We start from the raw sequence: 14,799 nt of genomic DNA, 5'->3' as shown, positions 1-14,799 counted from the left end.
GAAGTGTATTCCATTTGCAGATACAATTTGTGTCCTGTTGACTGAGTAGGACTTGAACCACAGTAAGGCTGTATCATGAATGCCAAATACATGCTGGAGACGGTGAAATAATATATCATGGTCTATTGTGTCAAATGCTGCAGACGAATCAAGGAGGGTGAGGACTGTAATCTTTCCGCTATCCAACGCAGAGAGAATGTCATTAACTACTTTTAGAAGAGCAGTTTTAGTACTGTGGCAAGGGCGATATGCAGATTGTACATTGCTAAAAAGACTGTTTGAATTCAGATGGAATACAAGCTTGGATAGAACAACCTTTTCTAAGATTTTTTGTATGAATGGGAGATTAGAAACTGGGCGGTAGTTCTTTAAATCGTTATGGTTTAGTGTTGGTTTCTTCAGCAGAGGCTTCACAATGGCAGTTTTGAAACATGATGGGAATTCCCCTGATGAGAGAGAGGTATTAATAACATCAATTAGTGAAGGCAATACTGGATCTAAGCACTCAAGCAGTTATCGAGTTGTTCTGCTGTAGGAGGTAAGCAAGTTGTTAGGTTTGCTTGGATGTCGTGCATTAATTTGGCTCCATTTATCATACAGAGGTTTCTCTTAATAGCAGATAAAGGTGGAGGGTTAGGGACTGATACGTCAAGGTCGCATATAATGCAGAGGTGATCTGATGCAAGGTCATGGGATACCAGGGAGGACCGTACAATGTTATAATCAGGTCTATGAAGAATCCAGTCTAAAATGTGACCATGTTTATGGGTGGGTTGGTTGACTGACAGTTTGAGGTTGAAAACATTAATGGAATCTATGAGTTTCCGGGAAAGTCAAAGTGAAAGTTGAAATCTCCAAAAATAATCAGGATGCCACGTATCAAATTTCCATACTCCAGGAGGTTCGGAAACTGCTCCAAAACGACAGATTCGGCCAGCTTGTTTTTTCTACTAGGAGGAAGGCGGTATAGGCAGAAAAAATGGACTGACCTTTGTTCCAGTGTGAATGTGGTTTGGACTAGTTCAAACGATGTGTGGTCGAAATTGAATGTTGTGGTGTGGTTAAGATGTTTGATCATGGAGTTCTTTGTGATGACAGCAATTCCACCTCCGCGAGAGTTACGGGGGAACGACTTGATGGAGTAACCAGTGGGTGTTAGATCCGCACACTTGGGCTCATCGCCTGATGTTTTTAGCCATGTTTCTGTCAGAAAAAAAAGTCCATATTCTGGTCGTTGATAAAATTAACTATTTCTGTGCGATATTCCGGTGGTCCTACTGACTGGGAATTGAATAATGCAATACGCAGAGGTATCTCTTGGATAGTTGACACAAAGGTTGACGAATTAATGGGTATTTGAATTAGTTTGTCTAAATTAACGGTCGAATTTATTTTTTTAAATTGTTGAGCCGAAATAAGGGATATAACTGGAATTCTTCTTCCTGTTCTACGCCAGCCAGCTTTGAAACAACGTTTTTGTTTTCGCATCTGTTTACATTTAGGTAATGATGAATGTAGTTTGTTTAGTCTAGAGCACAATGTAGTGTGGAGAGCCAAGGAGTGATCATTTAAAGCAATTAATGAGGGTCCATCATAGCATAAACGGGTTGACTGGCGAGTATCACGTGATGGCGGTTTGTTCAAAAACAGTGGAGCAAGACAGCTGAGAAAAAGTCTAATTGTTCTCATTTCCAAAACAAGGAGATGAAGAAACACATACGAACTGAACAGTCAATACATAATGAACACAATAACGTAGATGAAGACAGGGAAAAAGCACAATATCATGAAAACGGCACTAAAAAACGGAATAGCTGTTTCAAGCCGGTTAAGCGATAGCGGCCATCTTGTTATATAACTTGGTATATTGGCTGTATAATTAAACTTGATATATAGGCAAAGTTCAGTTATGAGCCGATAATGAATTCATGTGGCATTTTATTGCATCAGCTATGAGCACTCTTCTTAAAATTGGCATGTTTATTTGTAGAAGTATATTTTAAAAGTTTTAACTAGAAATACTCCGATTTAAATAACGTCCTTAAATTATTTAATTAAATTTGTTTGCAAATGGCTGAAAGGAATTTTATCAAAGTATAAGAACTATCGATAATTTCTGTATATTAGATATTTTATGCAGGGACTTAATTTTGTTAAGAAAATTATTTCAGCTTGTCACAAAGTAAACTGCAATAACACGAAGTGAACAATATAGTTTTCATAGGTCTCTTGTTAGGTCCAGGTAAAAACAAGACTCAAAGATGGGAACAGCACTCCTCCGTGACTAAAACTGAGTGAATTTGTTGCGTCACACTGAAATTTTAATTTGCCATAGCCAGATTAGCAATAAATGTAGGTTATTACGACCACATTTTACTTTTTAAGAGTGCTAACAACTGATACACGTGAACGCACACATGCATGATCATAGATACAAATGTGTCCAGGAACTGAGCTGCAAGAGATAAACAGTGTCTTGCATACTTTGCCAGGGAAATCATGATTGCTGTATATTATTCAACTACAATGAGAGAGAGAGAGAGAGAGAGAGAGAGAGAGAACTTTCATTCGGTTACACATTTAATTACTCCCTGCGATCCTATTACACAACACTTCACAACGCATTACTTGCTTTGTATACTGCTCTTAAAAACTTGCAGATCCAAACTGCTTTTCTCATAGGGAGATACAATTCTGTAAATCAGTCAAGATAAATGATTCTCTAGCGTCCTCTAATAAGCTTACATATGAACCAACCAAACTTCACAAGTTCCGGTGTTTCACAAAATTAAGTACTTCTATTTAGGCAGTGTGAAACTGAGGACTATATGCAGTATTTACTTGCATCCGAAAATGAAGAGTTTAACGTGCAAAACAATGTACTTTGCCAAATAGTGTGCAGTTGGGGGTGGGGGGTGGGGTGGGGTGGGGGGGTAGCAGGGTCAATCTGTATCTAACGAAACCTGAATCAGAAACAAACACGAAAAATTGCACTCGATTTTTGTTTGCCTTTACAAATGCCAACCACGTTTTGCACCTAAAATGGGCCCTTTATCGTGAAAGCAAAGATGCGTACCAAGGTCTTGAAAGTGAGAAACTATGACACAGTGTACATGAATAATCAGTTCATAGATGTAATTCTTTCTTCACCCCACCAGGGTCAGACGGATTGGGGGGAGTGGGTGCATCAACCCCCACCTCCCACCTATAAAGAACCCTACACACATATAAACGTATAGTCACTTGAAAATTGAACAAAATTTACTTATTTGTTGCTTTATTTGAGACGCAGTCTCACTTTCTTTGGCATACCTTGAAATTTGGAAACAATTTATTCTAAATATTTCACAAACCTTGTCTTCCGGAAATTATGTATGGTTTGTTTGGGGGTGTGAGATCACAACCGAAAACCGTCCCCATTTGGACGACTGCTCGTTAATTTTATTTAATACAAACCTCCAATTTTCCTGTCGAAATCCGTGTACCAGATCCCTGGAAGCACCACTTCTGCCCGGCACGCGTCGTCGCTGACATAGTGCTTGATTAGGCGGTCCGGCTGTAATCCCGATAGCACACTTATGTTCTCAATATTCTGTCAAACAAAAAGTAGATTCTTTTCGATTTTATGTATTGTTAAATTTTTATCACAGAGATTATTGAGCACTGGATAACTTTGGCCTAGTGGAATGTGAAGAAGAAGAAAAAGAAGATGATGATGATGACGATGATGATGAAGCAGAAAAAAAAGATAATGAAAAAATGAAGCAGTAGGAGACCACACAAAACTTCGTTATGAGAAACGAGGAAATCCTGCCGCAGCACGGGTAAAAGAAAGAGCATAGCGGATTTCTGACTGTGTCTTACGGTCGGACCAACCAGGCACCATACCGACTATATGGGTTATTTCTGCGCAACAAAATATGTCTCAGATATTTGAAATCTTTCATTTTGTTGGCTGATATTTGTCAGCTAATAAAGAAACCTCAATCTATTCGGACACCTAGGTTATTTTCTAAGAACGGATTAAATGTAGAATTTACCGAAAGCTTACAAATGAAAACTAGTTCGAAGCATTCGTAACTTCCCAATTAATCCTTGTTTTGTAAATAGCCGAGGTGGTCCTAATTGCAGCCACTGACCTACTGTAGCGGAACACTCCCTCGGCTACACTACCCAATGTCTCGCTATCTTGGGTTCTTTTTGGGTAGGTCCCCGCTGAATTTGTCTGAGGACTGGCGCTCCAGAGTGTGATAGATTTCTTCCCCACCGGGATACCGTCTTATTCATGGCTTCTTGTCGCCGACTGAGTCGCTGGGTCGTCGCCTGGGTGTCCTGTGGTCGCCGACTGTGTCGTTGACTCAGTCGCTGGGTCGTTGACTGGATCGTCGTCTGGGTCGCCGATTTGCCTGCTATGTCGCTGACTTGGTCACAGAGTCGCTGACTGGGTCTTCCTCTGGTCGCCGACTTGGTTGCTGAGTCGCCGACTGGTTCTCAGAGTCGCCAACTGTGCCGCAGCCTTGAACTCAGTCGCTGACTTGGTCGCAGGGTCTCCGACTGTGTCTTCTTCTGGTCGCCGACTTGGTCGCAGAGTTGCCGACTGTGTCGCTGAACCACTGACTGGTCTTCTTCCGGTCGACGACTTAGTCGCGTGGTTGGTTGCAGAGTCGCCGAGTCGCGTCGTTATCCGATCAAGAGAAAGAGAGAGAGAGAGAGTGCGAAATGATGAAAGAAGAGTTATCCTCAGTGCAAATGTGTATTGTCGCAAGGCCTTGGTTGAGCCTTGTAGCGCCGGTTTTTGGTCGACGAAAGACCTTGTTTCTACTCTTTTCCGATTCCGTAGCTGGCTCTCTTCTGTCCGACGAAATACGACCAAATGTGTTTGCTCTGGCGGGGTGGTTATGCTGCTACACTTGCAAGTGTACGTCATCGCACCATACCGCTTCCTAAAATACCACCACAGCAGCCACATTTGGCCCGTGTATGTATGTATGTATGTATATATATATATATATATATATATATATATATATATATATATATATATATATACACACAGGCCGAATCACGTTACCCAAAACTAAGACACTATATATATATATATATATATATATATATATATATATATATATATATATATATATACACACACCCAGGCCGAATCACGTTACCCAAAACCCGCCAAACATTTAAAATCAAAACATAAACTTTAATGAAACGAAAATTACAATAACGAAACGAAAATTAAAGTCCATGGGTTTTCTTGTTACAATACATTCCAGGTATAGGAATGACCTTGAAGTTGTAGATGATCATGCACGTGGGGAAATAAGGTTCGGGAAACATTCGAACACAGCTAGGTGATTTGATTTGGTTGTCGGGTCATCGTAAGTTCATTTCTTTGGTGGTTGAGTGACAGACCCGGCACTTAACCAAAACTCAGTTGTTGTGCGTGACCTGGTCCATGTATATCACGTGACACAGTATGCATCCACGAGTCACACGCTTCAATATAAAATTTGGTCTAGCCTTACAAACGACATTGATTTTATTGTTTGAAGATCGTCACTTAAGGATGATAAGTATTGCCTTTAAACTTTCAAAGTACAAAAAACAGATTACCTTCTGTACTCTCACAAATCGAGTTCAACTGCAAACTGCATATACACAGACATGATAATGTGCCAAATATCTGTGTCTATGCAGTTTGTTAGAAGCAATCAGTTGAGAAAAAACAGCATAGACCGTGATCTACCAACGCATTATACGAACGTAGATCAGGGTTATGTTCTTTGCAGTTGTACTCGACTGATAGGAGAGTGTATACTGTACACAATATTAAAATTTCAGCTGTGAATGACACTCCATTTCATACAGATCATATGATTTGTAACAACTCTTGTACAGTGCTTTTCGAAGAAAACGCGAGGACTGTGATCTCCTGCCTGGTGTATAGAACATATGCGATATGCGGAGTAACACTGACGTTGTGTAGCATTTATTCTTAAAGAACAAATAAAAACTGATCAAATCTCTGATGCCCGTTTGCTGTGCCCATCCGCCTCAATAGTGGTTATCTAGGCTTTCAATCTTAATCAAGTATCGTGACATCTTTATATCTATGGGGGTGATGCCCGATGGATAGAAGTGGCACGTACTAACCCCTGTACAACTGTATACTTACATGTCATTAATTCACGTCATGTATCTGTTCTTATTAAATTGAGATGGAAGCAACATACACTCACCTTAAACATCTTGACTGGAATGAACAGCGATTGAAATGTGTCAGGCTTTCGTGTTGTTATCTAGGTAATGCACACAAGGGGAAATAGTACGCCGCTTTATATTTTCATGTACATATGACGCCGGGTTGTTATTGTTGTTGTGGGGTTTAACTCCATTTTTCAGCACATGATAGACTATACATGGCGGCCAGTATTAATGGTGAAGGAAGAACCCGGGAAAACCCCTAAAAGAACCACCGACCCACGAGAAGCTAATGAGGCCGGGTATAATTGTCCCAATATATTTATAGGTTATTGCATTTATATCGAGGGAAAAATATGTGAACGAGTTTTTCGGAGATATACAGCACGATATTATAAGTGCAATATTGCTATTTAAAAAAAAATTGTTCATGCGTTCCTATACAAATGTAGTAACATTTGTATAGTACACTATTATTTTTTTTTAACCTCAGGTTTAACTCTACAAAGAACAAAACACAAGAAGCAAAGTAACTTAATACCTGCTGAACCCAAAGTGCATACAAAAGCTTGGTTCATTAAATAAACAGAAGCAGTATTCGTACGCATATATCACTGCTTAGCGAAATTCGAACTTTATAGCGTATAGCGCGCTCATTCTTTCCAACCACGTTTTGATCTACTGAAAATTTAAATTTTGGGTCATATTTTGAATTAATGCGCCTTGAAACAACTCTTCCAGCTGGTACGGAATGGAAGTATTTTATTTTTCTGTCCATAAAACTAAATTCTGCTTTTCTAGTTGTAATGTTCTATGGTTGATATAGCCTGATAAACCACCCCCACCCCATTAGTGTTGATACTGACAGACTATTGCATCCATCAGGATCAGCACAGATTTGGAGGTATGGTTAATCCGACTATCATTGATGGGAATCATAGGATGAGAAATAAAACATGAAATTTTTGAATTGATATACTGAAGAAGATACTGGATTAAAGTACTGTTTTATTATGGAATATCAAATCCATTTCGTTTTTGAGTGCAGTAAATTCTCCTTTGAAATGTCGTTTCCCTTGAAAATGTCTATATTACGGTACAATTTCGCGCCATTGCTTAATTTTTGGAACCCATGTAATTATTAATTAGCAAAATAACTAAAGGAAATTCAAGAAGCTGAAAAGTAAGTACACATGTTGCCAATGATATTACCAGCTATAAGTCAGATGACATTTTTTTAAATTCCCCAATCACTTGCATACTCTTTGTCGCAGGGACCCCAGCTACATGACCTGTATGACTTGTAATAAAAATCAAAACATTTAAACAAAGGTTAAACGGGATAAATTGCAAAACAGCTTGGGTGTGAGAGCCCATTTTGCCAGCGAAAGATAAGGCTTCTTAGTCATCTTGGCTTATTGACTCTGATGCTCTGGCTTTTCTACCAGAACCGGCCTTCGAAAGTTCCATTGTGTTTTCGAATTTAGTGATTGAACTGACTTGTAAAATGATACGTATCTGAGAGAGAAGGGATAACCTTTGGCCGTAATGTGCCTTTCTGTGCTATTTTTGATAGATTCTTCCTTGCATGGTTCATATTCTGATCCATTCAATTTGCCTATCGCTGCCAGCATTTCTCCAATAGAAGTTGTTTAAATGGTGAGAATAATATTTTCAACACGTTCGTCGTCATAATGAAAAAGCCATCGTGAGACATTCATTGGTTTGCTCGTGGAAAGTTTATTTTGTAACTCAATGAACGTTTCTAAATCGTCAACTTTATCATCTCTACTTTCATATGGACCAAACAGCTTGCTTAGTTCATCAACGGAAAAATCTAATAAATCGAAAGCTCAGCTTTTGCTACATGAGCGTACATTTTTTGTTTCCAATAAAAATAGTTCCTAACACACGATGCTATTTTTAGACACACGTGTTGTGCAGTGTGAAGCAGTACATTCTGAGGAAATACTGCATAATTAATGTTAAGTGAACTGAAGAAAAAAAAATGATAATAATGTATATCGATGGGGTCAAGTTGGGGCATTTACTTATCTCAAATTAATATCAACTGTTATTCTAAAAGGTAATACTAATATATTTTAACCAAAGCCTATTTCATCCTGATTAATGAATTCTCTGCACTTTAACTGTCATCAAGAAACTTCCAGATGATATTTTTTTTATTGCTTACGATGGTTGCCAGGTACTGAACTGGGTAAGCAAAAGTGCACGTCAGGTGCAATCGTCACATTATAGATAGTGCGATTTGTTTAGCATAGTAGCTGTCATTGTGACATCACAGCGCGGCATTCAGTCCAGTTTGTCAGGGCATGTCAATAATCGCCCTCCAACGGAATATGGATGTAGGATGATCCAAATAAAGCAAATAAGGTATAACGGTACCAATTGCGCAAGTCCAGGTGGGCGGAGCTTAAGGTGTATGGAACATTGTATTCAGAATTAAAGAACAAAACTAGCTGTGATTGGTGCATTATGTAAGACTTGTACTTTCTGTTTGGCTTAAAAAAAAGTTGAGCCTCTTGGCAACATGTGAGTTTGTGTTAATTTCTATCTAGATCATATTTTGTATTTTTTATGATTTTTTTAAAATATGGTACACATGACTGAAAATGTGCTTGTTGTGACTAGATAACTCTTACCCCTGTCTAGTTCCAGTAGAGTTATCTCTCTTAAATGCAATGGAGTACCTGGTTATGTCATTGTCAAATTGACAATCTAGCATTGTTCTATATGACAGCGTGTGACATGCATGCCCAAGTAGGACAGAAAGTATATTTATTTCACAAAACATTAGCATTGAGGTATATGGAAAAACAATTGGTACCGTGATACCATAATCAACAATAAGGTACGTGTAAAATAATTCTAAAACAACAACACTCGTAACTGAAATAGTACTGAGTGCATACATTACCTGTGTGACTTTAACTATACTGTACAGAATAATATTCTCACAGAATCCCGTTTGTTTGTAACTCCCTACCAACTTTAACAACTGAAGGCATCAAGTTATAAAAAGAATGCAAAATACCTTAGCCATTTCATTCTAATCTGATTGTCGCCAGGGTATCTAAAACACTGTCAACTTGTTGGCGTTTCGAATCAAAGGAGAGTTTCATTAGCAACAGGTCCCCATATTTGCCTGAGCCAGTCAATGTTTTCAAGCAACAGCTGTGATGTAGTTCACCGTCTTTGAAAATCTAAATAATTTCGTAAATTTTGCATCTACATCTCTTGAACACATGCATACAACAGTTTCTCCTAATTCTTTGTTTAATTTGTTTTAGAAATATTAAAACCAGACATTGCAAAAATTGGACGCAGATGACACCGTTTTTATTGAAATTTAAAGTTAATCGACTATTCTATATGTTAGGTTTCTATGATATCGTGGGTTCCATGCTACCATGGTATTCGGGTATTTCGGCATTTTTTCTGGATAGCGCCACCTATCGTGTACTTATGTTATATATGCTACATGACCACAAGTTACTAGTTCTGCATCAACAGTTGATTTCGGGAACATTTCGGGATTACAGACGATAACATTGTTTCAAAAATACGTCCCGTCACGGGCGGGTAACAGGTGAATTTCTTTCGTTCTCTCAGATAGGTTTCTTTTGGACCACACATGTAACAGAACGAGTGCCATGGACTTAGCATCCATTTTTCAAGCTGATTTAAACTTTGTGCAAAATATAAATCAGGTTCTCAAAAATAGGTAAAATACATGCCGTCGTAAAAATATTTTTCTTTCGGTACTACCACCATATCAGAGTAACTCCCCTTACATAACAAGGAATCTATATGTCGTCTACTTCTCGTTCGTTTCCAGCAGTCATCTGATTTAAACTGATAATGAAATACATTTTAAGATATAGCAAATAACAAATAAATAGACATGTATAATATGTTCAAGATAAGTGTTTTTATGTATTAGGGGCCATCCATAAATGACTACACGCGATTTTGGTCGATTTTTTACCCCTCGTCACACATTTTTTAAACAAATTCCTTCCCCTCGTCACAAATGTGTGACCCCCCTCCCCCCCAGGTGCGTGACGTCATTTATGGACGGTCCCTTAGCCAGTGGCAAATTGTAATACCCACGATACCATAGTCCTCCGGTATAAACCGGAAATGTATAGCGAGCAGTCTGTTTGCTTCTTTACATCGAGAGCTTCTGTTTGCATCGATATACCAATAATTCGACAGTAGTAGGGACCCGTTGGCGAAAATCAGACTAGAAATTGCAAATCAATGAATGAAATGACTGGTTTTTTGCATTTTGTATATCCTTGATGCTCTTCATTTTTAAAATCGGTAGGGTGTACGAACAAACGGGACGATGTACAAATACTAGAGTAAAAGTCATAAATATCGTTAATCGCGGATTATTTTAGAAACTAGTATCAGTTTAGAATCATGCCCCGATAAGTACATACGGCAAAGTCAATGTTACAGTACGTGGACATTTGTGGACGAGATCAAACTAAAGATGTGATCCAGTACAATCCGGATTGAACGTCGCGCGTTGTGATGTCATAATGAAAGCTACCGCAGGTTGGTACCATGTTCATACTACACCTTATCAATTAGTCCGTACACTTTGCCTATAGTGGGTGCAGTTTAATATTTCTGATATTATAACATGTGAATACATCACCTTAAGTGAGTCTGATCGGTCCAAATAAGCCCATGAAGTTGTTGTGCGGTATTCTCTATACTGATTGGCTGCGATCGTGGGAAAACTTTTTTAACCCCACCTTCTGGAATATTTTTTATTTTCAATGAACATTTGGCGGTCATTTTTCGATTCGAGTCACGAACGGAATTGGAGGAAAATGGTCTGGTCTGTCTCAATATGGCCAATTTACCACCCCAGGGGCTTATTATATAATGTATAACATATTGTAACGTGCTCCACCCCGGGGTTTAATTTCCCAGTGCAAGCTCCCTTATATTTAGAGAATTTCTTCCTGTTTCGATGGTTCGGCAATCCTTAAACTGAGACTTTGAATTGGTTGCAATAGTATAATGTACTGGTAGTACATAGTAAGTCGTCTGATAACAGACGAAATTACTAGCTACTTATATGTGAGGAGATTATTTATCTAAGTATATAAAAAACATACAATCTGAATGAGAAAAATAGAGGATTTATTTTAGTCTTAAAATGTCAATAAACAATTCAATATAATAGAATTCACATATTCTCTTCATAGTCAATAAATAAATTAGTATAACAGAACGTACATATACTTACAACCAGCAGTCTCAACAATTAGTATTAAATAATAATATTGACCAAATATAATTTACTATAATAATTTTATAATATTCATAGGGGTAACATTAAAATCCCAATCCAAAAGGATTCAAATAAATAGAATTAACAGGCGAAACGGGTGACCATTTCTTTTACGATAAAAATATAAAGTCATACAAGTGTACTGAAATAAATCCCTACGTAAGAATACTCAACACTTTATCTTTGGCTTTGATTTTCCTTAGTACATAAATTTACTATTAATTTTTATATTGCAGAAATGCATGTATATTTTCTAATATGATTATTTCTACTTAATTTCTGCTTAGTGAATGATAACACTCCCTATCACTTTTGGAAGCTGATTATATATTGCAGTTGCATACGAACCCGATGCCGGTTAAAAGGAAACTGACTGGTTTGCGCGACACCCGTATTTATAACCTTCGGTTGCACTACACAGTGTAACACTCCGCCAAAATAGTACATATTGTTAACAAGTATTTAAGACTCAATAAATATTAAATATCGTTAAATTATTGATATACAAAACAAACATTAAATGGTAATTATATTATCACAATCTTAATCGCAAATGTATGATCAAACACTAAAATCCTTGTGTCACACGTATAAACTTTAAACATTGGCCTCCAAACAAGTTGGTGGTGCGAGAAAATTAGAACATGCACCATCCTAATGCGTTATCCTTGCAGGAGAAGGTAAGTGCATTATTTTCTTGTTGAGCATAACTTATTCAACGTAAAAACTAGGTATATCAACGGTTTATTGGTGTTCAATAATGACTGCATATACCGCGTAATGGAAATCTGAGGTGCCTCCAATACGTAAATTACCTCCAAAACAAAGATGGCGGACATCGTGAAATACATTGAACGTTGTACATAATATCAATCATACAGAAAATTTGTTTTGTAATACATCGAACTTAACATAGTCTCAGAATATTCATCTGTACATGAAACTATTATATGTGTGATTTACAGCATTGAAACAATGTAAACTAATGATATGACACACTGAAGGTGCCTCCAGTACATAAACTGCCTCCAAAACAAAGATGGCGGACATCGTGAAATACGTTTAATCGTTGTACATTTCTATGAATGACACAGAACATTCTTTGGCAAAACATCTTACTTGACATAGTCTTAAACTACCGGTCTGGACATGAAACCAGTATATTTGTATTCATGTAAAATTCGTAACACCACGGGGCACCCCCAGTTTTTCTAAAGTTGTCGTCCTCGACAACATATTCATCGTGCAACATTAAGTTTACACATTTAAAAAAATTTACAACACGAGATTTCTAGATTTGAAATTTTCCATTATCTCTGAGAACCATTATTAAAACCAGAAATGTTTCATTTAAACAAAATGTTAAAACAAATATTCTTTATTCTACACTAGTACAAGGAGTAGTGGAAATTTTTATATAAAAAAGGACATGTTACTTCCTACTGCAAAAAAAAAAAACACTTTTGTTTTTATAAAATAAAAACATCCCAGTGTACATACATTTCAAATACTTACCGCAGGCCCTAATATTTCTTAAGATTACCATATTTTTCATATCCAAACAGAGATGCCCTGTAGCCCTCGAATTACATTGTTAGTAGATTGACCCCTGACCTCAGCTGCCTTCCGGAATGATTTCAGGAGACCATTTGGATCTTCAGCTGAGGTCACTATGTCTCGCAGGGCGCAGAAGTTTTGGAACCGCATGAAACGGACGCTTTGGCCATCGACAATCTTAGGCTGATCGGTCCCTGGTGGAGCAAGGAAATTATATTTTTCTAATAATGTGTTTATATGTGGTTGCCCATCTGGATTCAGCTCTTTCTCTAAGGTTAGGGCAGCCATCTCCCATAGCATTAGCTTGGCATCTGCTGTCATCGTTGACCACTTCCGAGGGGGCCATCTCAGCATCCTTCCCAAAAGAACGGACTCCTCTTCAACTCCACTCCAATTCCTCATTGCTGGAGGGTATAGAGGCATGCCACCAAAAGTGAGGAACGACAAAGCTTCATCCTTTGCTACCCTGGAAACACTTTCCGCAATGAGAGGGTTCTCTTCACCTGGGTGGCTGGCGGTTGCAGTACAAGTAGGCAAGGAGGTAGCTGCTTTCCTGGGAACGTTTGTTATATCATCATTTTTATCCCCAGCATAATGTGGCTGTGTGGCCTCCTCTGATGGTTTGCAGGCCACTCTTCGCGAAGACGAAAACAAGGGTTCCGCCAGCTCAATAGATTCGGGAGAAGACAGAACATTCATCCCATATTCGAAGTCAATTCGGTCGGCCAGAACGGATAACCGTTCGGAATCACTGTCTGAATGATCCATCTTCTCTTCCTCCTGGCTCCTTCTTCCCACATGTCACCCTGTCACGTCTTGATTGGTGCCCTACTCAGGCTGCTCCTCTTCCTGCATTCTCCTAATGGTTTCTGTTTTGCCTGGCCTATCCATCCTCCAACTGCTAACTGGAGAGTATGCTGCATAACCCCTACCAAGCACGAGGTGCACGTTGTTCATGTGCGAAGTCAGATGATGTTTGCTCTTCGCACATGTGTATGTGCAGCCTTCATATGGGCAACTGATCCGGTCCCCGTGCTTGTCTCTACAATGTTGCCTCAGACTTTTCTGGCTGGTGTAAGTAGCGTAGCACTGATTGCATTGAACAGCGTCATTTTTGTTGTTGTTGTTGTTTGTTACCTGTAATGACAGAGACAACACAAACGTGGTTATGCATAGTTTCTTTACCAATAGAACACTGATTTTATTGTTACCCCTTTACCCTATTAGTGAGACCATTGCTTATATTGACATCCAAAGTGGTAATTTAAGAGCAAGATGAGGAAGAAAAATAGATTATATCATCTTTCATGCAGTTGCTTTAGTTATCCAGCTTGCTTAATAACCGATTAAAATACATGATGCAATCATACCCAGTTACATATACAACCGTATGCTCTCCGATATTACCAATATCAAGAGCATGGGGATACAAAGGTATTTCACATAATCTAACTTCCTTCGTCTGCCAAACTCCTAACAGATTCACGGTCAACTGATTCGATTATATGGTATACGCTGACATCCACTTAGTTAACATTCTGCTGTGGGCACTTCTGTTTTCAAAGCTGCCATTAACTTGCTCCCTTTCCTTTCTCGTATTAGACTCTCTATTATCATTGCATACTTCTTTATATTTCTTAGTCTTTGTCTTCCCCTCCCCCAGGCGCGTCAGTCTGTTGTTTGACCCTGTTCTGATATTC

The 14,799-nt window shown here is 38.4% G+C and overlaps 1 protein-coding gene across 1 annotated transcript; it reads right to left on the bottom strand.

The window, feature by feature from the left end:
- Positions 1 to 174: 174 nt before the first annotated feature.
- Positions 175 to 6,326, bottom strand: LOC149791766 (uncharacterized). Its single transcript, XM_089970268.1, has 3 exons — positions 6,246 to 6,326; positions 3,457 to 3,592; positions 175 to 1,203 (listed from the first exon to the last, which is right to left on the bottom strand). Exons 1-3 carry the CDS (start codon positions 6,252 to 6,254, stop codon positions 815 to 817), a joined length of 534 nt encoding a protein of 177 aa, XP_089826394.1. The 5' UTR covers positions 6,255 to 6,326; the 3' UTR covers positions 175 to 814.
- Positions 6,327 to 14,799: the final 8,473 nt, after the last annotated feature.

This window comes from Sinohyriopsis cumingii, chromosome 9 (assembly GCF_028554795.1).
Source record: "Sinohyriopsis cumingii isolate HCF-2022 chromosome 9, ASM2855479v2, whole genome shotgun sequence".
Classification (NCBI taxonomy): domain Eukaryota; kingdom Metazoa; phylum Mollusca; class Bivalvia; order Unionida; family Unionidae; genus Sinohyriopsis; species Sinohyriopsis cumingii.
Note: the sequence above shows the minus strand (reverse complement) of the source record. Positions and strands in the feature narration are given on the sequence as shown.

What these genes read in the sequence shown, in the direction of transcription:
- LOC149791766 (XM_089970268.1), bottom strand. An exon ending in TTTCGACAGGAAAATTGGAG is followed by an intron (nt 1,204 to 3,456) that starts GTTTGTATTAAA and finishes TTTTTCTGACAG; the next exon opens with AAACATGGCTAAAAACATCA.